We start from the raw sequence: 25,495 nt of genomic DNA, 5'->3' as shown, positions 1-25,495 counted from the left end.
CTTTAACTCTTGAGAGTGTAAAATGAGAAACAAATAGAGTACCCATCTCAAGAGTTAAATAATAGTTAAACATCTGCATTACTTAATTTACAAGACGTTTTCACAATTATAGAGAATATAGAGGAATTGTTATTTTTGATCAACGTTTGCCTGTTATCTCTCCTAATGATACCAACGTCAATACAGCATGGAATTGTGGACAAAATATATGTTATCCGATAATATATATCGAATATTCGAGTTAGTTTAGGGTCTGAGAGTAGTAGGCCTATGTACACACTGATTTATTGGATATTCTGACTTTCAATTGTTTGTATAGGTCTACATAATATGTTTTGTTTTGATCGTATACTTTTTTTTTGCTTTGGCATTGTAAACATATGTTTTCTCATGCCTTACTGAATCGAATTGAAATTTGCATCTGGACCATGTCTATATACAGTAAAATCCTCACTGTAGTCTGTTAAGTTATCAATTTTGTAAATCAGAGTATATTCGTACAAGTCGAGGGTGTACAGTGTAACCAAATGGCCCCTTCTTTTTATGCATTTGGTTACATCATGTCAGCCCATACACTCTCAGATAGTTAGCCTACTGTATAATTAAGGAACAGTGAGGTTCCTGCTGTTTGTCAACACATACTGTAGAATACTGTCTACATTCTATAGGCGTATATATACACGAATATGATATAATTATATGTTTATTGATAAGTTCACACAGGTACAGCCAATGAGGCAGCAGGGGATGATGTGGAGAGAGAGAGAGAGAGAGAGAGAGAGAGAGAGAGAGAGAGAGAAGCGACAACATAACCAAACATACATAGGCTACTCAATTAATCAGGAGCTATGTTGTGTTGTGTTGTGTTAATCAAACTCACCCCATTGTTGTAGTTGATATAAATGACAAGCGGTCCTTTTCGCTGTGTACTAGTGTAGCCTAGTGTGCTCTGCTCTCCTCTGCTCTGGCTGACAGCAGAAGCCTTGTTCTTCTTCTCTGTAATAAGAGGAGCTGCTGTCTGTGCGTGCCGGTGCCGAGCCGTGTTGGAGAGACAGACAGACAGACAGACAGATGGAGACGGTCTGCTTCTTGTCTTTAGGACAGACAGACAGACAGACAGCCTCCCACCTATTCTCCTCTAAATGTCGGTCTTCTTCTTAGTAGGGATGTCGATCGAGGAGGGCGACCACCACCAACCAGCAGTCCCGACGATGATCCATCCATTCTCCTCCTCCTCCTCCTCCTCCTCCACTTCCAGTCCCCCGACAAACAGCAACTCACCACTCACTGGCTGACTGACTGTCAGTGAAAAATACACGCTTCTTCTGTCGTTATGTTGACGCACACTCATATGATGATATCATTCAAATCATGACGGGGGTGTGTATCAAGTTTATCAACTAAACGTTCCATTCTGGTCTGGACTGTTTTTCTTGTTGTGTGATATGTTGGGTATAAAACCTACTGGTGCTGCTCCTGTCGCGGATCGACGGTCCCAGCCATCCATACGCCTCCAGTTGCGCGTTATTTATTTATTTTTTCTTTTGGCAGAGACCGTATAATTTCACGTAGAATCCATGCAGTAGAAATCGTCTATTCATTATTAGCGACCATGCATGCCGCGTGCTGCCTGCAGTGAGCTCGATCGTTCTGCAAATTGCACATTCATCACATTATGGGTGTATTATAACCCTCTGTAAAAGAAAAGAAATAAATAATTATAAAGACACCGCCGGTACCCATATGTAGCCGCACACCACTAACTGGCTGTCAGTCTCTCTCTCTCTCTCTCTCTCTCTCTCTCAATTCTCTCTCTCTCTCTCTCTCTCTCTCTCTCTCTCTCTCTCTCTCTCTCTCTCTCTCTCTCCCTCCCCCCGATTATTAGCTATTTAATTGGTTGGACTCTGATCAGCAGCACTGCAGTATGAAGAAATGCTCTGGTATTTATGTAATAATGTGTTATTATTATAGGCTACTGTTATGTATCATTCTCATAATAACCATCATCACGTGGGTTGCAATTAAATCACTGCATGAAAGATTTGAATTAATAATTGATTTCCTTATTTGTATAGGCGACTCGCCTTTGAAGTGTCTTATGCGCCTTGGGACGTTTTATTATAGGCTATATAGGCCTATATTTGTTTTGTTCATTTTTGCCAACACAAAGTGTATGTGTGTGTGTGTGTGCGTGCGTGGGTGTGCGTGCGTGTGTGTGTGCGCGCGCGCGTGCATCCCACATCTGGGCCGCTACATCCGGTTCCCTCAGACACCATCCTCCGCAGTGACTGCGGAGGATGTAATTGGATGTGTTGATCTTTTTTATAAAAAATAAAAAATAAACTTTATTAAAGACTCAAACCAAGCCTATTTATGATTAGCCTATGCAGGCTATAATTCTCCTAAAGTGTTAATTAATTCCAGATATACTGTATTTAAAAACTATTGATTTTCAACCCCCCCAGCTGTTTACTGTACTGTATACATATATATGTTTTTACCTTTCGTTTTCACGATAGGTACTTAATTCACAAGTGTGATTTCTTTTGTTGCTTGGGACATTTCACTACCGCAGTCACTGTCTCAATGTTAATAGTATTTGTAGTATAGAATAGATAACAGTAGCACAATTTAAAATGTGCACCCTATGGCCAGAAAGATTATGAAGTCTGTTTGACTAGGGTTGACTGGATTGCTGAATTCCTACAATGCCCATAATGCTTTAGTGCACTTCTCCTCCTTGTGGATTTTCATGACAGGTCTTTGGTCATGAACATCATGGCGTCATGACTAAAATATCTAAAAACAAGAATTGATTAAATCAATTAATTACCATCGGCATTATTATTATCTGCGGGGGTCCGCTATAACTGCCTCTGTGTCAGTTTCAGTGCAGTAGTTTAGGCATACAGTAGGAACCAAAATTCTCTAAGGCGGAACTATTGTGTTCTGAGTCGTTAGCTTCCAGCCGGACATATTATTTGCGGTGCGCACATACACATTTTAGTTCTTTATTTGAATCCACAAATTACAATTAATTTGACAAGGAAACAAATATAACGGGGTCGACAGTTCATGTTCACTCAAGGATATACCTCTGCTTCTCCTCCACACAGACAAACTGCCTATAACAGCCAAAACAGATCAGTGTTTTTTGGTAAGTTGTTTGGCTTTGCTCTTTGTCATGCCAGCTATTCTTAGGCCACTCATGGTCAGTTTATGCACATGGCCCAGGCTTCCGAATATCAGTATGGCAAATCTACACCGATACCCTAGCCGCAATTTGCAACTCTAGAGTTGCAAATTTTAGATGGTTCTGTTATGACTTCTCCTCTGCATGCTGTAGTGTTTAGATGGTTCTGTTATGACTTCTCCTCTGCATGCTGTAGTGTTTAGATGGTTCTGTTATCACTGCGTGCTGTAGTGTTTAGAATAGATGGTTCTGTTATGACTTCTCCTCTGCATGTTGTAGTGTTTAGATGGTTCTGTTATGACTTCATGTTGTAGTATTTAAATGGTTCTGTTATGACTGCATGTTGTAGTGTTTAGATGGTTCTGTTATGATTTCATGTTGTAGTATTTAGATGGTTCTGTTATGACTGCATGTTGCAGTGTTTAGATGGTTCTGTTATGACTGCATGTTGTAGTGTTTAGATGGTTATGTTATGACTGCATGTTGTAGTGTTTAGATGGTTCTGTTATGACTTCTCCTCTGCATGTTGTAGTGTTTAGATGGTTCTGTTATGACTTATCCTCTGCATGTTGTAGTGTTTACTGTTTAGATGGTTCTGTTATGACTTATCCTCTGCATTTTGTAGTGTTTAGATGGTTCTGTTATCACTGCGTGTTGTAGTGTTTAGAATGATGGTTCTGTTATGACTTATCCTCTGCATGTTGTAGTGTTTAGATGGTTCTGTTATGACTGCATGCTGTAGTGTTTAGAGGGTTCTGTTATGACTTCTCATCTACATGCTGTAGTATTTAGATGGTTCTGTTATGACTTCTCCTCTGCATGTTGTAGTGTTTAGATGGTTCTGTTAAACTGTGCTTTGGGATGCAAAATGCACCCTATTTAAATATCTGTGTTACCCCAATGTCTTTTCATGCAGAACAACATGTATGAATTGCTACATTCTTTCAGCCAGAGTGCATTCATTGCCATTCGTTCATGATCACTTCACTTCTATTCAATGCACGGTGTGAAATCTCACCAGTAATGAATGTACACTCTTCCTATTAACGCGTTTAAAGTGTACATACAGTACGTATAGGCAATGGTTACCAAGCATCAAAACTTATATAACTTGATCCCCTGCAAAGAACTGTCAGAAGAACTTAAACAAATGACGGAGCGGATGTGGCCCTGGCCCTCTGAGTGTGTGTGTGTGTGTGTGTGTGTGTGTGTGTGTGTGTTTACTTAAACCCATTCTGGGCGGGGAAACCCTTTTGGTGTTTAAAGCATGTTATACTTTAGCTGTTGAAAAAATAGCAGATCTACAAGCTCGAGCTTGTAGATCTGCTATTTATTTTTTTTTTAAATCGTGTAAATGTGGTGCAAATCTTATATTCTTTCACAGCGAAGGTTTTAACTCGTATCATCGCTTCTGGGAGGGTCCCTGGAACAACATATTTTCCGATGGCGGTCGGCGGCCAAATACAGATAATTCTGGGAGGCCTCAGGTCTGATTGGGTTAAAGACTGCTGGTTATACTGACCATGCACCGTTCTGAGGTAGACTGTATCTTTGCATCGTCATATCGCTGCTGGCTTCCATTGACAATGAATGGTAGACTGTATCTTTGCATCGTCATGTTGCTGTTGGCTTCCATTGACAATGAATGGTAGACTCATGTGTCTTGTACATCTGCCCGTGTGAACGTACCATTATAGACTTCAATGTTTGCTTATAGGGTAAATTATGATGTAACTCGTGCCAGCCAAATCTATGGACTTTAATGTTAGTTTAGGGTAAAGACGTCATCTCTCTGATATAAATTATAATCATAACTAAATGTATTACAAGATGTATTTACATCTTGTAATACATTTATTCAATTTTTCACGGGCATGAGAACATGCCCTCAGAATTCTGGGCGCCCCTCACTTCACACAAGTGCAATCTTTACTTTTCTTCTTTCACTGGCACGAGATGGGGGGGAAAAAACGTAGTTGATAGGTGCCGTCAGGGGATTTGGTACCCGGGACCCCTGGAGCTGATAGGTGCTGTCAGGGGATTTGGTACCCGGGACCCCTGGAGCTGATAGGTGCTGTCAGGAGTATTGGTACGCAGGACCCCTCGAGCTTCAGGCACCGGGCTGTTGCCCCGTGCAGTCGTGCTTTGGTTAATCCAGGCCTGGCCGTCCGTCACTGTCCAGTTTAGGGCTGCAACTAATTATTACTTCCTTAGAAATCATTCTAACACGACTTTGTCCATGAATCGAATAATTAAGAAGCTTAGGGATTTTTTAGGGGCACTAACACAAACATTAAATGCCATTAACAATGAACAGTTTAATGTTTGTGTTGGTAAAGTGCCCCTCACTTCACACGGGTGTGATTTTATATAGGCCTAGGTTATTTTTGACGATAAGATCTAAGTGAATTACGTGAATAAACAACGTATCTCACAGGTTCTGGATTCTATCTGCTTTCAGGTAAGGTTCTAAGAACCTAATTTAGGGTCTGCACAGGAGGCAATTCTTTTTTTGTTGTTGCAAAAGAACAAGTTCTTGGGCGCCCATGTTATGTGGGAGAGTTAGTTAGTGTTTATAGCGCATGCCACGTATATATTCTGTTGCCGTGGAAATGGCAATCGGGGCGCAGCTGGGCACCTGGGCGCGGACTTGTCCACTTCTTTAAACGTTGCAAGTCGGAAATTGTACGGAACTCGCACAACGCTTACAACCACCATAGTATAGATTTCTTATAGGGAATGAGTGGAATTCCCAGGCGTTTCATTAACAGCCCCAGATACACATCCTCCAGATAAACAGCATCAACGTGCCTGGAGGCTTCCAGGAACATTCGAGGCAGGTCTGAGGAGAAAACGTAGCCGCTTCCTTGTGCATATGGTGGGTAATGCGAGTCAGGGAAAGCGTCACGAGGCAGGAACCATTTTGAATCTTTGTCTCTGATAACTTCGCGCCCTCGCAACACGTGTCCAGTCATATAGCTGTCCCGAGGAGCGTCCAGCAGCATGTCCACCAGGTTGTGCACGTTGAGGAACATGTCAGTGTCGATCTTCATGGCGTACGAGGCGGAGGGGCAGCGAGATTCCAGCCACTCCATCATGACCATGGTCTTAATGGTCAGGTTGTTGTAAGTGTCCAGGAAGTCGGCCTGCAGCACGTCCCGTTGGACCCGCTCCGCGTCCTCTCCCGTCGGCAGCCCCAGCAAGAAGAACAGGCTCACCCGCTGGCCCAGCACTGGACTTTGGGTGTCGCCTCCCCACATCCGGCGGATGGTGTCCCGTTTGGCCCTCTCGCAGGGATTTGCCGGGACGATCACCACCACGAAAGGCTCCCGCTGTTGACACTGTTCGGCTTCGTCCACGACAAAGCGGTATTCATGGGGATACTCCACGTAGTACGATCGTCCCGGGGAAACATGCAGGTCTCTCGCCGCTGATGGTGGCACATTGGGGCTCATTGGGGCTGACGCGTTGGAGGTGTGTCCGCTGGCTCCATACATGGACACGTTGGGGGTGTGTCCGGCAGCTCCATGCACGGGACGACCATCGACATCAACTATCATCAATAGAATGAAAGAGGCCACGCCCATGAAGCAGCTGATCCAGGTCCTCATATTTCTTTCTTCCAGGGTTCACACTTGGGCTGAAAACGACCACAGAGAAGAGCTGTTGGCCGTGCAGTTGTTTTATAGTGTGAGCAGAGCCCTGGTCTCATGACGTCACACAGCAAACACAAACGGTTACCACCACGGTGCTGAACGATGTGACCGATTTTTTCACGGCTACTTCGTCCCTTATTTGGAAGTTGACAGTGTTTCTCCAAACATTGAGTAGTCTGGAATCATCTGAGGTCCTATGCAGGCTAGTATGTTACAGCGCCAGCACAAGTTCTGCAAAACACAGTTTTGAGGCGCTCTAGACCCTACTACATCAAGCATTTAGTTACCGTCCACAAACTTCATATTAAATAAACATTAAATTCCCATTGACAACTAGGTAAAGTGCCCCTTGTAGCAGCAGCTAGGCCTACACTGTCGATTTCTTGAGTTGTTGGACAATTAATCATCTTTTTTACTTTTAGAAGCAGCCTGCACTGCCATTCATTTCCACTGTCATCTCTTCTAAATAGTTAATTTGCATTTGAACTTTATGCTACATTGAAGATCATTTAAATGGCTATATTTCATTCATACTGTAACAAACCAGTCAATAATGTTGGGGACGGGGTTGACTGTATACTGTATGAGTGAGTGCAGTGGTACCTACTGCCTAATGGAATCAAATCAAGATAGACACTGCCACCTGGTGGCCATTAGTTGTAGGCTCAGCCTCAGGTAAGGATCACTTCATCGCCAGTGTTGATTTCGTCGACTAATATACTATGACGAAAAATGTTCGTCGATGTTTTTCACTGCCGAAAACTAAATGGAAACTGAATGAAAACTAAGCTATGATGACTAAAACTAAGACTAAATTGTCAGCAAATTAAAACTAGACTAAAATGTTAGGAAGGGACTAGTGGACAAGAGATCCAGTGTAAGTAATTTTACACTTGGTTGCATGCTGAAAATAGCAGATCTACATTTATTATTTTAATGTAGATCGTCTATTTTCAGCCAGTGTAAAACCAGCCATTACGACGGCATCAACACCCGCCAAAATACATTTTAGTCGAATAAATCAACTGTAGATTTAGTCGACTAAAATGTTAAGATAGGCTATTTAGTTGACTAAAACTAGACTAACACTAAGACATTCCAGCTGGCTAAAATGTGACTAAAACTAAATGAAAACTATGACTAAAATATGAATATGCAATTCATTAACACTGTTCATAACCGACAAAGAGGCAGAATAGAATGGATGTGGTTCTACGGGTGCAGTACTTAGTTTAGACAGTTTTTGGTTTAGACTAGTCATTGGTTAGACCAGTCATTAGTCCTACAACTACAACCTATCTCAAACCCTCACCCCAACCCTAACCTCCCACGGGGCAGCACAAACCTAACCTTAACCCATGTCTGACCAATGACTATAGTCTAAATTAAGTATGCACCCCGGTTCTACTGCTTGTATTTATTGTAAGTCCAGTGTAATAGGTTACAAGTTACAACCGTTACATCATAACACTAGGTGTCACTGATGGGCTTTCTCACATGCCACCTATACTAGGATTCCTATTGTGTTGAGAGTGCAAGGCGCTAGTGGGTGACAATATTATCACACGACAATATGAAATTACCCATAGGTTCAGTCAGGACAACTCAAGATTGGATGGAATATATATTTATTGAATATATAAAATATATTTATTATGGTTTGGCGATTAATTGGATCTGCTTTTTAGGTACTCAGATCAAGCGTATCAGTCCCAACCATATAGGGACTCCGAATCCCCCATACCTAAACAGCAGACAACAGGTGGTAGCTGGGGTGGTGGAGGGTGAGCAGCAAAACTTTAGCATACAGCAGTGCAGCAGAATCAGCAGCAGCAAGCAAGCAGGAGGAGGAGGAGGAGGAGTGCAAACCCTTCCAGTTTAAATAGCCGGTATGAAGATGGAGTGAGTGTGTGATTGGCTGAGTGAACCATGTCGATGAGAATGTGATGCTGAGGCGGCCCAGTTAACGCCGGCAGCGACTGCTACTGAGGTTTCCTGACTGAACTTCATGCTCTGCGCGTGTCTGTGACAGGCGCCATGTTCATTTCCATCCTGGAGGCGAATCTTTCCGGTGATACAAAATGACGACCAACGTAATCAAAAAAGTCAACCAAAGAACAAGATTCCCATACAGGATCTCCTCACTGGTCAACAAAACACCTTGAAGACACTAACAGGAGCCCTCGTACAAGGTTTCTTCGACTATATATGCATGCACCTCCTGGTACCACAGCACCTCAAAGGCCCTTAAAACAAGGCTCCAGACTGGTCAGGCTACTACTTGGCCTCACTCCCCGAACCCACCTCACCCCTGCCCATTGACAGGCTGGAATGGCTTTGGGTTGACGACAGAGTACAGCACCTTGCACTGGGTCTGGTCCACAAGTTCCGCTATACCACCATGATATCCATGTACCTGGCCAGCCCCTCCTATTTTCAGCTATTAGTATACATTTTTGTCTTACACAAACATGCAAATTCCCAATGACAATGAATGGAGAATTATGTCATGTAGACGAGCAAATTAACATGTTACGTCATGATGATGTACAATGATAAGAGCGCCCCTCACTTCACACGAGTGTGATTATTTATAGAAGTCGTTTGAAATGTACCATTTCGGCATATACTGTTAATCAGCATATACTGTTAATCAATCAATCAATCAATCAATGCAACCTCAACAGGGGGGCCAATTTAAAAAAAAGTCTTCTAAATCATGACAGTTTTCTGAAAAACCTATGTTTCTATGTCAGTGGTTCTCAAACTATTTCATGTCATGGACCCCAAAAACCATATGTAATTGGCTGCCGACCCCATCTGAAAATGTGTTGTTCCAGGGACCCCCCGAAATAAGGGTTCGTTCTGAAAGAATATATATTCAAAGATCTGCGACACATTATTCACAATTTTTCAAAAATAGCAGATCTACAAGCTCGTAGTGTGGCAGTCGGTGCCGCGCTACGAGCTTGCAGACACGGTAACTCTGTCATCTTCAACCGCTTTGGATGCAGGGAAGGCTCGCCGGAACAGGGCCGCCCCCCTGGGCGCGTTCCTGCAGGGGATCTGGATGTTCCGCGGACCCGTGGGGACCCCACACTGTAACTCTGTCATTTTTCGAGGATTCTTTCCAAAAATCATCAAAGTACAGTAGAGAGCACAGTATACATACAGTACACAGTATACAGAGAGTACACAGTATACAGAGCACAGTACAGTACAGTTACTATAAGCTATATTTATTTATTCTGTTTATATTCTTCATATGAGTCTAGACTCTAAAGTCTAAAAGAGGTAGACTTATCACGTGATAGAATCTGCAGCAGGTGTGCTGGAGTATTGTCCACCACTACTTACCACGCATACACACACGCACGCTCACGCACACACACATGCACATGCATCCATCCATACCTAAATGCACGCTTCCTTCCCTCCATAGTGGGCCATTATACAATCCTGCTGCTTTGAATGATTCATTTCCTGCGGGCTCCATTATTGATGCTCTGTTTGTGCCTCTCTAAATAATTGATTGGGCCTGGCTAGTGGCTATATGGTGTGCTGCTTCTGGAGACAGAATGACAGAGCTAAGGAGGGAAGTATAGGGAGGGAAAGAAAGAAAGAAAGAGAACTTTTACTTAAGTACTGTACTTTTTAATTTTGAGGTATTTGTACTTTACTTGAGTATTTCCAATACTTTTACATCTACTCCACTACATCTCAGAGCCACAATTTGTACTTTTACTCCACTACAATTATTTGAAAAGTTTAGTTACTATAGTTCCTTTGGAGATTTTAATTTTGATTAGAAAACCTACATTAACCACTTCAATGATCAACCCTATACATTTCGGCCATTTGGAAATAGCCGATCGACAACTATTTTCAATAGATTTTGTACACATTTTGAACTTCTGAAATGGCACAATGAGTAGTTTTACTACTTTAAGTAATTCCGTACTAACACTTGTAACGAAGTAGTTCTAAATTGCAGTATTGGTACTTTTACTTGAGTAAAACAATTGAGTACTGTTTCCACCACTGTTCAGCTCTCACCTTCTCCCTCATACTAGTCATATAATTATGAGATGATGAGATTCTTGATGCTGTTTCTACTGTGGAGATAAGATAAGATAAGGCTTATATACTATATATACGGTATATATATACAGTATATATATATATATATATATATATATACTGATGCTGTTCTGTGGAGATAAGAAGAGATAAGATAAGATTAAGGCTTATATACTCGCTTGGCTCGCATCCCTCTAACCACATGATGCTATTTGTTCTGTGGAGATAAGATAAGATTAAGGCTTATGTACTCGCTTGGTTCGCATCCCTCTATAACCACAGAGGATATCTCTGCTGTACAAACAGCCATATACTATCTTCAAGAATCTATAGCCCCGTTTAGAACCTCACCCTCCGCTATTAGCTCTGCGACGAGGTTTCCGACGTGTCAGGATATCCGAAATGGTCGAGGCCTCCAACAACGAGCAGTGTAGAAAACCCTTTTCGCAGTGTCGTATATCCAAGAAGTAATTAAGGTATTTCCTGAGAGCTATATATACAGATGATAGAATTTGGAGTGGAAAGTAAAAAAATTGGAGCCGGGGTGAAACAACCGCTTAAATCAGGCGCTTAAATTGCTTATTTTAGTCAGCCAGTGGCCATGTCAACCCCACGTGTCCGCACACGCAGTACTGCTTCCGTAAGATTGCCCCGGGAAAACATGGTATGGTACTGGCTGACTTCATAAGCGGTTGTTTCACCCCTCTACAACATTTTTGACTTTCCACTCCAAATTCTATCATCCGTAGCTCTTAGGAGGAAATACCTTTACTTTATATGATTCTGCGAAAAGTTATTTTCCACTGCGCTCTTTGGAGGGCTCGACCCATTTCGACCTATAGTATGCAGGGATATCCTGACACGGAACCTTCTTCTCAGAGCTAATAGCCAGTGGTGGAAAGTACTTTTACTTAAGTACTGTACTTAAGTACAATTTTGAGGTATTTGTACTATTAGTTCACTACAATTATTTGAAAACTTTAGTTGAAATGCTTTTGACCAGGTTGAAAGTGATTAAAGAGCATCACAACGGTTAATAAATCGTACGTGATTAATATGAATATGGCATCATCCACTTACAGTAATGTGAGAAGAGAAGAGAAGACACATTTCTCCAGATTTGTTTTTTTATCTAATATTGGCTGGTTATTTTTCTACAAGATTGTTTTTTCTCCATTTCTATATTTTAAAGTCGCATTGTACAATACTTTTAGATTGGCTTGAAAATAAAATTATTTGCAGGAAAGTTTCATTGAGCAATATTTTATTCAAAATGTTTGCCTCTTTCTTATATTATTTGACAATTTGGCAATTGTTTTGGTATTAAAAGTCCCCCCCCTGCATGGCCTCAAAAGTGTAATATATCCCCTGGTCCATATAGGGATATCCCTTTTGTCTAGTGGTTAAGATATTGCACTTTCTCGTGTAGCGACCCGAGATCGAATCCCAGGCGTTACACTCGTACATGTCTTACCAAATGTAATGGTTGGGTGAATTTTAATTGAATTTATAGCATAACCGTGTCACGTGATATGCTACTTCAGTAGGCCACACTCTAACAACAAACAGGCTATTCCCAGGATCACTGCAGGAAATTGCAGATGAACATTTAACATCCAGGAATTCTCATTAGAGCGACGGCCACGGGATAATATATCCCCCACATTTTTTCCACGTTGCCAAATGCCCAATCCATACCCGTGACTGACAGTCCAGTAAAAGCTGCTAGATTTCACCTTGTTTTTCTTCGTCTCTCTCTCTCTCTCTCTCTCTCTCTGTCTCTCTAGACTCTCTCTCTGTCTCTCTGTCTCTCTCTCAGTCTCTCCTTCACGTGTTCCTCTTTTTCCACCTCGGTCATACATACTCTGTCTGCAGTGGTGGAAAGTAACTAAGTACATTTACTTAAGTACTGTGCATAAGTACACCCCTGTGTCAATTATCTAATGTGATCCTGGGCTCTACACACCCTCTGCCAACCTGGGGAGAGCAACGGCCTTGAACTCATGCTTCCTTCATGCATCCAGGTCGCTCCTTTGCACCTGACGGGGGGGAGTTTCCCTGGTTGGACGTAGCGCATGGAAGGAACACGTTATTCCAACCAGTTCCTTTCCCCTCCATCAGGTGCCCCGGCTGGCCAGGGGGAGGCAGTTTAGAGACCAACATTTCTGCATATTCTTTGTGAGGTTACCTACCCTAGGGGACACAGGGAGAACATGCAAACTCTGATTTGTAACCCGCAGCAGAGGTCGGACTAATGGGAGGTCTGACTTAAGGGCAGTCCCCCCTTAACCAAAGGAAGCGCACCTGCTTTTATTTCTATATTTACTAGTTACTTTGTATTAGATATTATTATAAAACATACATTAACCACTTCAACCCTATATACATTTAGCCATTTGAAAATAGCCGATCTATTTTCAAAAGATTTGTATATTTATACATTTGAAAATGAAATGGTACATCCTGCATACTTTCTACTTTTGATACTTTTAAGTAGCCTATACATTTTGATGCCCATACGTTTTTTTATTCTGGATTTTTACTTGCAACAGAGTAGGCATATTCTTGACTACATTGCAGTATTGATACTTTTACTTATCGCAGTTTGCGTCCTCACTTTTGTCTTCAATGTTTGTGTTAGGACAATGTTTGTGTTTATACACGCACACCCTCAAAGCTGGACATAGGGGTCCCTCAAAGCTGGACATAGGGGTCCCTCAAAGCTGGACATAGGGGTCCCTCAAAGCTGGACATAGGGGTCCCTCAAAAATGGGAGTACCTTTTCCACCAGTGCCTCCTCAGGTCTCTCACAGCACTCTCCCATGTGACTTTTCTCCTCTCTCTCACTTCTCTGTCTCGTAGCCAATTCCCATCATAATCAAGTCAAAGAGGCGACAGGAGAGAGAGAGAGAGAGAGAGAGAGAGAGAGAGAGAGAGAGCAGGAGAAGAATGACAGGAAGAGCGGCTAATAAATAGAGAACAGCCTGTTCCCTCTCCTGGCAGGGAGGGAAGCGAAGGAATTCCACCATTTCTATATCGGCGTTTCCCACCATGCGGCCTTGTGAAGCCCACCGGGGTGGGCTCTGGTCTGCGTTCCCAATACACTGTTCCCTCTCTCTCTCTCTCTCTCTCTCTCTCTCTCTCTCTCTCTCTCTCTCTCCCCCACCTCTCCCTCAGCCTCTTTCTTTCTTTCTCTCTCTCACTCTCTCTCTGGCTGATATAAATACTGTTCCTTAAATGAAATGAAATGAAAGACGTACTTTTCTCAATTTAAAGGTTGATTTTAATGGAGCGACACAATATTGGTCTTCTGTGAAGAGTCTTGTTGGGGACTAGAGTCTTGTTGGGGACTAGAGTCTTGTTGGGGACTATAGAGTCTTGTTGGGGACTAGAGTCTTGTTGGGGACTAGAGTCTTGTTGGGGACTAGAGTCTTGTTGGGGACTCGTCTGAGCAACTGAAAACCCTCACCGAATGAAAATCCCCCTCAACCATCAATTGTGTTTTGATTGAATGATAAGAACGGAAAGTCTCGGTTGGACATCAGTGCAGCTCAACACTAATATTCCCTTGGTGCCATGGTTTTATAGTGTTCTTTGGCTGCGATAAGCATCAGTGTGTTTATGTTGACTCTATTTCTGCTCTCAGGGTCAACAGGTCTGCTAGCTGCCACACAGTTCAAAGTCAAAAGTTACCTCACATTATAGTAGCAGCTGGTATCACACCATGTTACTGAGTGAGTATACATGTAGCCTCGGCCGGGAGGCGAACCCGACACACACACACACACACATATATATATATATATATATATATATATATATATATATATAAATATAGTCCTTATGGCACGTACATTACCAGTCAGTCTAAAGGGCCAACATGGCCCAATGGGCAAATAGCAACGACACAATACAACATGGCAGGTATGGCAGCTATTACTGTGTGTGCGTATGCGTGCGTGTGTGCCTATAATATAGGCACACAGATATTATCTGTGTGCGACGAGTGTGCGTGCGTGCATGTGTGCCTAATTCTGTATGTGCAGTACACACACACACACACACACACACACACACACACACACACACACACACACACACACGTGTGTGTGCACTGCACACGTGTGTGCGTGCATGAGTGTTTTTATATCCAAGCAGCCGGCAGCAGTATAGTACAGTACAGTGAGGTGAGCTGAAGTGTTTCAGGTACCAGGAGGCTAATTTCCTCACAGCTAAAAATAGCCGCCCAGCGTGAAAAGACGTGTGTTCTCTCCCTCCCTCCTTCTCTACGATTAGGCGACCTGATAAGGCCTCGAGTCGTAGACCTGACCGTCTTATCGCCCGGATTCCTGTAGACATGGCCATGTAAAACGCATACCCTATAATACACACAACGGGAGCTCAGTCACAAGACCATTAGGGCAGTGGTTTTCAAACCTTTTTGTATCAAAAGGCCCATTATTTATTCAACATTAACACGTAATGCAGATGTTTCACAATAATTTAACTCTTGAGAGCGTAACATGAAACCAAATGTAATGTAATTATAAACGAAAGTTCAACTGAGAGGTGGAACGGACCAACTCGGTTCCCCTTAATTCAACCCATTCGGTCCTGCTCCAACCAGATCAGTGCATCTCATGTCCGGGCCCCTTAAAAGGATGCTTCCTACTTCCTTGTCTCCCATCTGCTATCGGCTAATTCCTGACTTCATCAAGTTCCATTCAATTAGCCCTTCACTAAATCCCACCCCAAAAAGCGATTGTCCAATCATCCAATGCCAATCCAAATACTTTAGCAACGGTTGCTATGCAGGTCAAGCTGCTAACATGCCTATTGGACAAGGATGGGTTGGGGAGGGACTTAGTGAAGGGAATTCTCAATGTAATCCCCCTTTTCGTAAGTAGTTCTGTGTAGTGAAATCTCTTAAAGTTGAAATGGACCCGTATACGGGTTTCATTTTACACTCTCAAGAGTTAAAGGTCTCCATCATTTAGCTGGGGACCACCTGGAATCCCCTCAAGGACCACCGGTGGTCTCCGGACCACTGGTTGAAAACCACTGACTTAGGGGGAAAAAAGTCGTACACTTAAGTTGTGCGAGTGGTATGTCACACAAGCTACAAGCTCACAATGCAATGCGTAGTGCTATACCACGCGCTTGTAGATCGACTATTGTCGGTGTGCGGCACTGGCATGCAGGCAACGGAGTGTACTAATGCCTTCCCAGAAACAACAGATTTCAATCAGTGTTCTTTGTGCAGTAAGGGGAGTTAACAGATGAAAGAGATTAGGCTACATGTAGGGCAGGCTACCAGTGGGAAAATTAGTCGGAACAACTACTTGCAACCATTCTTCCCAATGGCATTAGCAATCGGTGTGACATGTCCTTAACCCATTCTGACCTGAGATCAGATTCATACGAGGTTTTCCACTGGACACACACTGGTCTGATGAACCCATTCTGACCTGAGATCAGATTCTAAAAAATGTCAGTCGTTCTTCAATTTTTCAAAAATAGCAGACCTACAAGCTCGTAGAGCTTGTAGATCTGCTATTTTTCAATAGCTAAAGCATAACATGATTGCTAACACCAAAATGGGTTCCCGTTCAGAATGGGTTAAAACTGTTTTGTCGCAAGGAGTTGCATTAGTGCTCGAATAACACAGAATTTAAAAAAAAATGTGATTAAATTATGGTGAATGCTTAAATTGATCAGTTGATTGATTCACATTTGCGTAATGAGTGAGTGATGATTGACTGAGTGAGTTTATTCAGTACCTCAATGACATTCAAATCATACTGACTAATACTCCTCACTGAAAACAACGCTCATCGTTCTTTATACAATATTATATGTAACAATTATAACAATAATAAGAATCTTAACTCTTTCATTTTGTTCGTTTGTTTCATTTTACTATCTGTGCCTTTCCTGTCAGCCTCTCTGAGATCAGAACATTCCCACAAAGTGATGGTGGGTTGAAGAAAACTAAAATAAAACAGAATGAGCCAATTAACAGTTATGATTTAATTAACCGTGCACACATACTACCAGAACTTGGTCATTATTAATCACGTTATACAGTCCAGCACTATATGCATTGTCATACAGTATGAGGTACAAAACACATAATTATACCAATCAACAGGGAATAGCTAACAGCTTGGCACTGGGTGTTGCACAATGAGCTCGTTCATTCCACATTGTAAGTAGTAAAAATGTCTCTATTCAAATATTGGCGGTGTGTTTGTTAGTTCAGTTACCAATGGCGGCCAATAAATACCCCACACACCCCTTAAAAGTCCATTACATAAACATTCACTGTACTGTACTTCATGGTCACACAGAAGGGTTCTTATTTCAGCCGTAAATCAAAAATGTTGGCGGAGACGTTTTATGCCGTGTTATGTCATGTTCCGTTCACTGCAGTTCCAAAACACTGGTTCTCAACCAGTGGTCCTTGAGGGGGTTCCAGGTGGTCCCCAGCTAAATTATATTGGTAACCAAATAGACCCTTATAGATCTTTTAACTCTATAAGCGTAAAATGAAACTGCATTTTACGCTCTCAAGAGTTAGATTATTGTTAAGCTGCATCACTTATTTTACACAATTAGAGAATATTAAAATTATTCTCTCCCCCCAACCCCTACTACGCTCAGCCTCGGTCTGCAAGCCAGATTTGGCACTGCAGTCCGTCCAAGACCCTGTGAATTAAGGAGAGAAAGAAAATCATATCCCTCGGGGGCTGCAACTGTATAGCCTTTGACTCTGGTCCGGTACCGACAACAATCTTGATTTTCCCACAGGAAAAAATAAATAAATAAACACACTTTGATATAACCTTTTTTAGAAAGGACCAAAGCTTTAGTTTAAAGGGACATTTCACCGCTGGAAGAAACTCCAGTCACTCAATGATAATAGTATCTGTAGTAGCACAATTTGGGATTTGCACCCTACGGCCAGAAAGATGATGAAGTCTGTGTGTTTGACTATAGGGTTTGACTGGATTGATGGATTACTACAATGACCACAATGCTTTGGTGCACTGCCCCACCTTGTGGAGAGGGGGGTCTTACTGGGACAACATGCAGCCCAGGAAAGAAGTGAGACCAGTGTCTATGACATCACAGGCACATTGAAATACTAAAATATCTAAAAACCCTCATATTTACACACATAAAAAAACCTTAGGAAAGTGTTCTAAATCTTCTAAACGTCATTAACATGTTTGTCTTTTTACAAAGGGGTGAATTAAGTGGACCTTTAAGTTGGATCCTAGACATCAATGGGTTGAGGGTTTCAAACAGGCTTCAATGTCCTGTCTTTCCCACTAGTCGAGAAACATGTAATCATTTACTGACTAAGTTGGAGGTCAAGAAATTCAACAGAAAAGGGGAGTTGGGAATCCCGAGATGATCGAGGAAGTGCTGGTTGAGTCATTATCATTAGGAATTATTGGTAGTCAATGAATTATTGGTAGTCAATGGACCATTGGTTGAGAAACAGTGGGGTGTACAGTATACACGTGGAATGCATAACATAAGTGTTATATCCCCTCCCAACATTATTATGTGGCGGTCCCTCGTTCGCAATCAGTTGAAAACCCCTGGCCTACATGTTACCATGAATGTACAGTGCACTAATCACATCACAAAATGTCAGACACATTCAACAGTGCAATGTTCATCAGCAACATGATATTTCACACAACGTACGTACTGTATAGCAAATGGTATTTCAAAGCGACATCATGCTGGTGATGACGTACGTGGCTCATTACATTAAAAAGAGTCCAGAATAGACATTTTTGGAGGCTAAAACTATGTCCACACCGAACAATTACAATGATGTGGTTGTATAGAGTATATTAGTTTAATCAGTAGCTTTCATGTGAGCTTAATCAAATTAATAAATAAAAAAACACCCACGTCTCGTGAGAGCATTAACAGGAACAGTCACTCATGGCACCATAGGAGAGAACAGTCATGTGAGCCAAATGAAGCACAATTCTCCTATAATCTCATACTGTGGTGGCATACCGCATACTGGAATGGAAATAGTCGCAGTATAGTATAATGAATTACCTGCGAAATGGATTGATGTAAGCTGATTACACAAAGAAGTACATATCAGATAAAGGAAATATAATACAGTCAAAAGCTGAAAATACGATTGCCAATTTACTTGTTTGGGTTACTCAGAAATGTGTTTTCCTTTTAGGTAAAGGCAATGACAAATCACACATTGCAGATATTGTTTTGTGATTATATTATTAGTGATTTCATTTTACAAGAACCTGTATTCTGAGAGAGAGAGATTACATTTTGAACCACATGGAAGTACAGCAGTATACAGCTGTGTATAATATCTTCTTTCTATAATAATTGATATGTCATCGTTGGAGAACGACGAAGGATTGCACCGGCTCCGTGGCGTAAAGCAGCATACCGTCACAGACAAAACCTTTATAGACTTGTGTTGCATGTGAATCATTGATTCACATGGTGTTTTAAACTATACTATAGGTGACTTTGTCTGCTAGCTCTTTCCCCCACCCCGATACAAACACATCTCTTTGCTGAAAGACCCACATCTCTTGTGCTGCAGACCACTGCCTGGTCATCACAGAACAGTTTCACATCACGTTAGACTTCAATTACCTGATGGTAAATTGGGGCCCTGATCGAAACCTTCCCCCAAGTTTGGAGTTATACGTCACAGATGTGTCAGAACGATGCCATCATCACAGGCAGCACCAAATGAAGGACAGGATATTAGACACGTCAAAAGTTGAGATTATCTCCACACACACTTTTGTTTATGGGAAGACGAAGAAAAAAAAAGGGGGAAAATAAACACGTTCATTGATTTGAACGACTGTTCGTGCTCATTTCTGGAGCATATGGAAAACAAAAGACTTTTCCACGAATACCTCGGTAACCCTATCACAGCTGTGTCCAAAGTGCGGCCCGCGGGTCAAATGCGGCCTTGGGGGTGAATTTAATACGGTCCGCAGCTTCATACCTGAATTGTGTTATGAATGACCTGCCCAACAGTATGGGACATTTTTACATTAAAGTTATTTTTAACCTGGGCATTTCCCAGAGTATAATTCGTCAGTGTTCCTTGTTAGGCTGAAAAGAGGCTGAGTTGCACTTTTTGTTCACAGCACACACCTGACAAAAGACCATTGATATTAAATATTGCTGATGATAGTTAACTCAACCCTGGCTAAGGACTCCTTTTATGTCTTTTTAATTATATTCCGCACCGCCAACAACGCCTTTAACGTGTTAATTAGCGCTCTAATTAATGATAAAACTATAAAGTTGGCTTACCGCTAATCAAATCTCCCCTCGCACTGCATCTCTGAGTTTGATTGCTTCCCCTTCAGGCACAATGCATTGGAAAAAGAGCAAGATAGTGGATGAGGCCTTTCTAGGCCTTTTTAAGAGTATTCCATTTCAAATCGCACTGGATAAATAAAGCGACTGTGTTTAGTGGCTCAATAGCTCTTCCCCGTGACCGCGCATCTAAAATAGGAACGCTTCTAAATACTCTTAGCGAGTGATTAGTCCTGACCCCGGGACCACCTTCTCCATTGCTGTTGATGGTATTTTCTAATATGGCCCCCTTTGAAAAAAGTTTGCCCACCCCTGCCCTATCAAATGTATATACAGGCTACCATTTAAGCCCTATTTTCATAAAACGATGGTGTCGTCCTACAAAAATAACCAATCTTTCAAGCTCTTTTTTTTTTAAAGTTTTGCCTAAAATGACATGCCCAAAAATAGGGATGATAGGCTGCAAGTGGCTAAGCACGAAGGTTCCAAATAAAAGGATTTAGCCACTGCATCACATCAGTAGCAAATTAATTTAATCAAACAATTTGGATTTCCCCCAGACGTCACACTTTCTAAAAACAGAATCATGCAATAAACTAAGCTAATATTAGAGATCATCATTTTAAAAACTAGGGTGCAGAAATCAAATCATCTCAACACCTTGCTTGAGATTATCTTCATATAACAGATACTGCATACATTGAAATACTATTGCATAGTATTTTCCTTTTTTCAGGGGGTTGGGGGTTGTATGTGGGCGCATCATTTTTTACATAACTGTGCAGATAAATACATTCCTAAGTATGCCGTATGCAAACGGCCATTTCATGTGCCATACCTCCTTGTTCGCCCTGATAAAAATGGGCTCATGGAATGAGCTCTTTCTGTCTTCTTTCCCAACACTAAAATCGAGCTGCTTTCAGACCTTTTAACCTTTTACACTATGTACATGATAGCGTGTACACGCACACTTCACAGCATACATTTATGCCCCTACTAGGCGCTGCGATGCATTATGCCCACAAAACACTCCTAGCGTAAACCATTTTGGATACCCGGAGGTCTAATCGACATAATAGACGTGCTTGAAAGTTGAAACCCACAAAGAGCTTTACTTGTCTTAAAGCCTCCCGTTTAAATATTTAAACTCTCTAAAGTATATTTACACCGTGTCAGTGAACCACAGGAGTTCCTCTCTGACCCTTAAGCTAAGAGGTGGCTCTCATGAAAGACGAGCCACAGCCTCCGAATGATGACCTGCAGTCTCTCCTGCATGTTGTTGCACTGTTCTGAACGGCCATGAATACTCGGGTCATAAATATGAGAGAAAAGCGAGAACTGTTGTCGCATGCAACATGTATTTTAGGCCTTGTGGACACTTATAGGTCTGTGTTATGTTTGGCTGGGCGCTCGCCACTGGCTGGCGTCGCACACCTGAAGATATCAGATCTGTAAGCTCACAATGTGTTGTGTTTTGCAACGCATCGTGAGATTGTAGATTGGCTAGTTTTGGTACATGAATCGATCGTCCTAAATATAACACGAGCTTAACAATCACAACTGTCAGAGAGACATAGCCTACTGTGGGAAGGTCATCTCTTATTTCTTATCGTCGCTGTAAAATATCTCTGCCGCCTCGAGATGAGCACTTTGCCAAGTCACTATGCCACTCGATTTGCCACTCGATTTCCCATTCACTTCATGCATGCGCATACCCTCTATTAAGTGTCATTCATTTAACAATGTTCAGAAGTATAAATTAACTTGAACAAATAACTGTCGATAAACCTGAGACAAACAGAGAATAAAACTCTCTGGATATATATAAAAAAAGAGATTTCTCCTTTTCACATGAGAACGCATGCTGTCTTCTGGTAGGAAAAAAAACCCTCTTTTCTCTGCGAAATGGACTGGAAACCAATCATCCTTAACATCCTTTTGGATGGGACACACATTTGTGAGCATATATATTGCATATGAATTAATTATATTGGATAAAGGTGTGATTTATTTTTTGTTAACTTAATAACATGTATATGGTTACCATGCCAGTAGTCTATTTCAAGTGTTTCTCAATAAAAAAAAAAGCATTTTGCATCACTAAACTATCCTGAAAGAACCAAGACAATATCAAATCATCAGTCTCAAAAAGACTTTAAACTTTTCTTCTTTTGCATTATATAATTATATTGACTACTACACATTGTTGTATTGCACATGTCTTTTCTGTAATTGGGGTCCTTAAGTGAGCCCAGGTGCACTGGGGCCTCAAAACCATCACAAACAATTTAAGTGTGTATATTAATACCTCGAAATTAACACCCTTTTTAGTGTACATCATATTCCTTCTATTCGATATGTTAATCGTCTAGTTAGCGACTATCTTTACTCCTCCTAAAAGCGAACGTGAAAGTTCATCACACACACACACACAAACGTTGAAGAACATTCCAGTCAGAAATAACCGGAGTATAATTTCACAGACTCCCGCTCCACACTGCCTCTATACGACAGGACAGCGCTGTCAGGCACCTACGCGGGCACCTCTCTGTGCTTCACACAGGGGTCCTCTCAACACACCTTTATACTGTAAGTGTGGGACCAAAAACACCTGTCCTTGCGTCATGCGGTGCAACTCAATGCGAAGCGCACACACACACACACACGCATACACACACCGAGAGAGAACGTAATGCCTCGGAACCAAATAGAACTCTTATAGGTCGAATTAACCCTCCTCGGTTTTGCAGTCACACCTGGCATCTGGCATGGTCTTGGCGAGGGCCGCCGCCGCCACCGGCAGCGAGCGACAGAGATTTCTTAGCGTCCGGGCCACGTGCGAGACAGGAGGGCACCAGGGGGCTGAAGAGACGACCCAGGCCCCTGCAAATGTACAAATAGGCATTAATCCAGAGCGATTTACAGTAAACAAGAACAACACACGGTAATGCATCAAATACATTAAAAAATTGTCATCAAAGATTCATACCTAAGCTAAAGAACCTAACAGAGGTTCTGAGCCCCGGCCCACCACACGTATAAAAGGTACTTTTTGGCCAAAAAGCGATTATTTTTCAACCGGGAAAAAAAAAAAACTTTTAGTTACTCCACTGCGCCCTCTACCGATATTGCCAAGAGAAAATCCTCATACAGAATATTTTTCCTCAGGAAAAGTACCTTTTATACGTGTGATGAGGGGCTCAGAGTGCTTCCACTAAGGAAAGTAGGCTATATGAGTAAACGACACAGAGACACCTCCCCGACAATATCGCAGAGACAGTTTGTTTACTTTTTGACCACAATGAGAAAAACTTCCATGAACCAGCGATTGACGTCAGGACTTCGGCGCTCGATCTATATACTGTAGCAAGTCTAATTTACTTAGTAGAATGTGAAAATACTGTAGCAGGTCTCCATGCTCACAATGCGTCACTTGTAGATCTGCTATTTTCAAAAGATGCATTTGAAAACTTGAAATGAGACATTCTGCATAATGAGTACTTTGTACTGTTGGTATACTTTTAAGTACATTTTGATGCCTAGTACTGCTACAATACCTGCGGAACACACTGTTGGACAGGCTGTAGATGACGCAGTTGCAGAAGCTGTTGCTGATGGCCAGCCACGTGGTCAGGAATGACGCCACCTTGAATGAATGGATGGATTTTAATACTAATACAAGTAATAACAAAACAAAGTAAAAAAGTGCCCCTCGGGCACAGGTCTCCACTCTCCACCAGGCCAGGTCAGGTTATTGTGGCCTCCTGGTGGCGCTATAATAGGCCAATGTGAAAAGGGTACCCTTTGTTCTTTAATACGCCTCTGATGGCAATTGGATGATTTGAGGCATTTTGTTCCAACAATGAACCTCTCCCCCAAATTTCCGGCCTGTTATAGCGCCACCAGGAGGTCGACTTTTGAAAAACACATTTGTAATATTACTCCTCCAGATTCTGTCCGAAAATCCCGCAAATCGTTACACACTATCTCTATAGTCATGTTAGCCAATTAGGATGGAATATGACACATCGGACAGATCCGCTTTCACAGTTTGCAGGATTGGCCCGTTTCGAACAAAAAGCCTCAAATCATGAATGCAGCGTGCAATTTACGTGAAATCTTTCACAGACTTTCCTACTAGGCTGAGGAATATATCCCACCCTTTGCACATTGGCCTGTTATAGCGCCACCAGGAGGCCACAATAACCTGACCTGGCCTGGTGGAGACCTGTGCCCCCTGAGGGGCACTTCATCTATATAGTTATCGTTCATTTGGAACAGTTTCTGACCTTGTGGCGATAGAGGCCGGCGCTCTCCAGCAGGAAGTAGACGATGTAGGGCATCCACAGCACGTAGAAGACGCTGGTGATGCGGAACAGGACCATGGCGTAGCGCTTGTCTGGACAGCCCTCGTTGGAGCGCTTGCGCCCCCCGCCGCCCTCGCGCTCCTCCGCCCCGCCCCCCTCCATCTGCGAGCTGAAGCGGGCGTGGCGTCTGAGGATCTCCCTGGTGGTGTTAGGTAGAGGTGGGGGGGCGATATGGAAAAGTATAATATCACAATATAATATTCTTTTCAAGCAGTATCACCACGATACATCACGATATATGTGTACACATAGTGCATGCATAAACTTTCCTTAATGATTATATCTGGTTTCAGTATTTATTTATGATGTATTTTCTCTATTATTAAGGTTATTGTATAGCGGTAAATTTGTATTGGTGGTGGGGAGGTGGGCGGGGCGGGCGTCATTTTCGGGGGTCCCCATGCAGCCAAAAACGTTGAGAACCCCTGAACTAAGGTATAGAACTACAAATCATAGAATGAACTAAGGTATAGAACTACAAATCATAGAATGCACCATTTCTAAAACGGTTAGTCCCAATACCTGATTCTGATTGGCTGGTCTCTGATTAGACCACCCCCCCCCCCCCCCATATACCTGGTGTGCTGCCGGCAGATCCGAAAGATGCTCCCGTAGGTGTAGCAGATGGTGGCGGCGGCGGGCGCGTAAAGCAGCGTCACAATGAAGGCGCTGAAGGCCGGCGCCGTCTGCCAGCGCTCGGCGCACCAGCGGAACGTGTCGCCGTGGTAGCCGGGCTTCCCCCAGCCGAAGAACGAGGGCAGGAAGATGGCCGCCGAGTAGAGCCAGACGAGCGTGATGCACGCCCGCAGCCGGCCCGGCGTCACCAGCGTGGCGTAGCTGAGCGGGCGCGT

At 42.5% G+C, this 25,495-nt stretch overlaps 2 protein-coding genes across 2 annotated transcripts in view; both read right to left on the bottom strand.

The window, feature by feature from the left end:
* Nucleotides 1-1,064, bottom strand: part of LOC308317529 (homer protein homolog 1-like) — a 41,309-nt gene extending 40,245 nt beyond the window's left edge. Inside the window, exon 1 of the mRNA XM_080766611.1 lies at nucleotides 881-1,064. Within this exon, the coding sequence (XP_080622737.1) occupies nucleotides 881-885 (5 nt within the window). The 5' untranslated portion in view covers nucleotides 886-1,064. The remainder of the gene's footprint in view (nucleotides 1-880) is intronic.
* Nucleotides 1,065-17,008: 15,944 nt separating this feature from the next.
* LOC308317446 (putative G-protein coupled receptor 21) overlaps nucleotides 17,009-25,495 on the bottom strand; it is a 10,621-nt gene continuing 2,134 nt past the window's right edge. The window contains exons 2-5 of the mRNA XM_080766445.1: nucleotides 25,221-25,495; nucleotides 24,567-24,783; nucleotides 23,835-23,923; nucleotides 17,009-23,160 (exon numbers count right to left, since the gene is read on the bottom strand). The exon at nucleotides 25,221-25,495 is cut by the window's right edge and continues 156 nt beyond it. Of these exons, the coding sequence (XP_080622571.1) occupies nucleotides 23,028-23,160; nucleotides 23,835-23,923; nucleotides 24,567-24,783; nucleotides 25,221-25,495 (714 nt within the window). The 3' untranslated portion in view covers nucleotides 17,009-23,027. The remainder of the gene's footprint in view (nucleotides 23,161-23,834; nucleotides 23,924-24,566; nucleotides 24,784-25,220) is intronic.

This window comes from Protomyctophum bolini (assembly GCF_963924005.1).
Source record: "Protomyctophum bolini genome assembly, chromosome: 6".
Lineage (NCBI taxonomy): Eukaryota > Metazoa > Chordata > Actinopteri > Myctophiformes > Myctophidae > Protomyctophum > Protomyctophum bolini.
The sequence above is the reverse complement of the archived record's forward strand: the minus strand, read 5'-3'. Positions and strand labels throughout refer to the sequence as shown.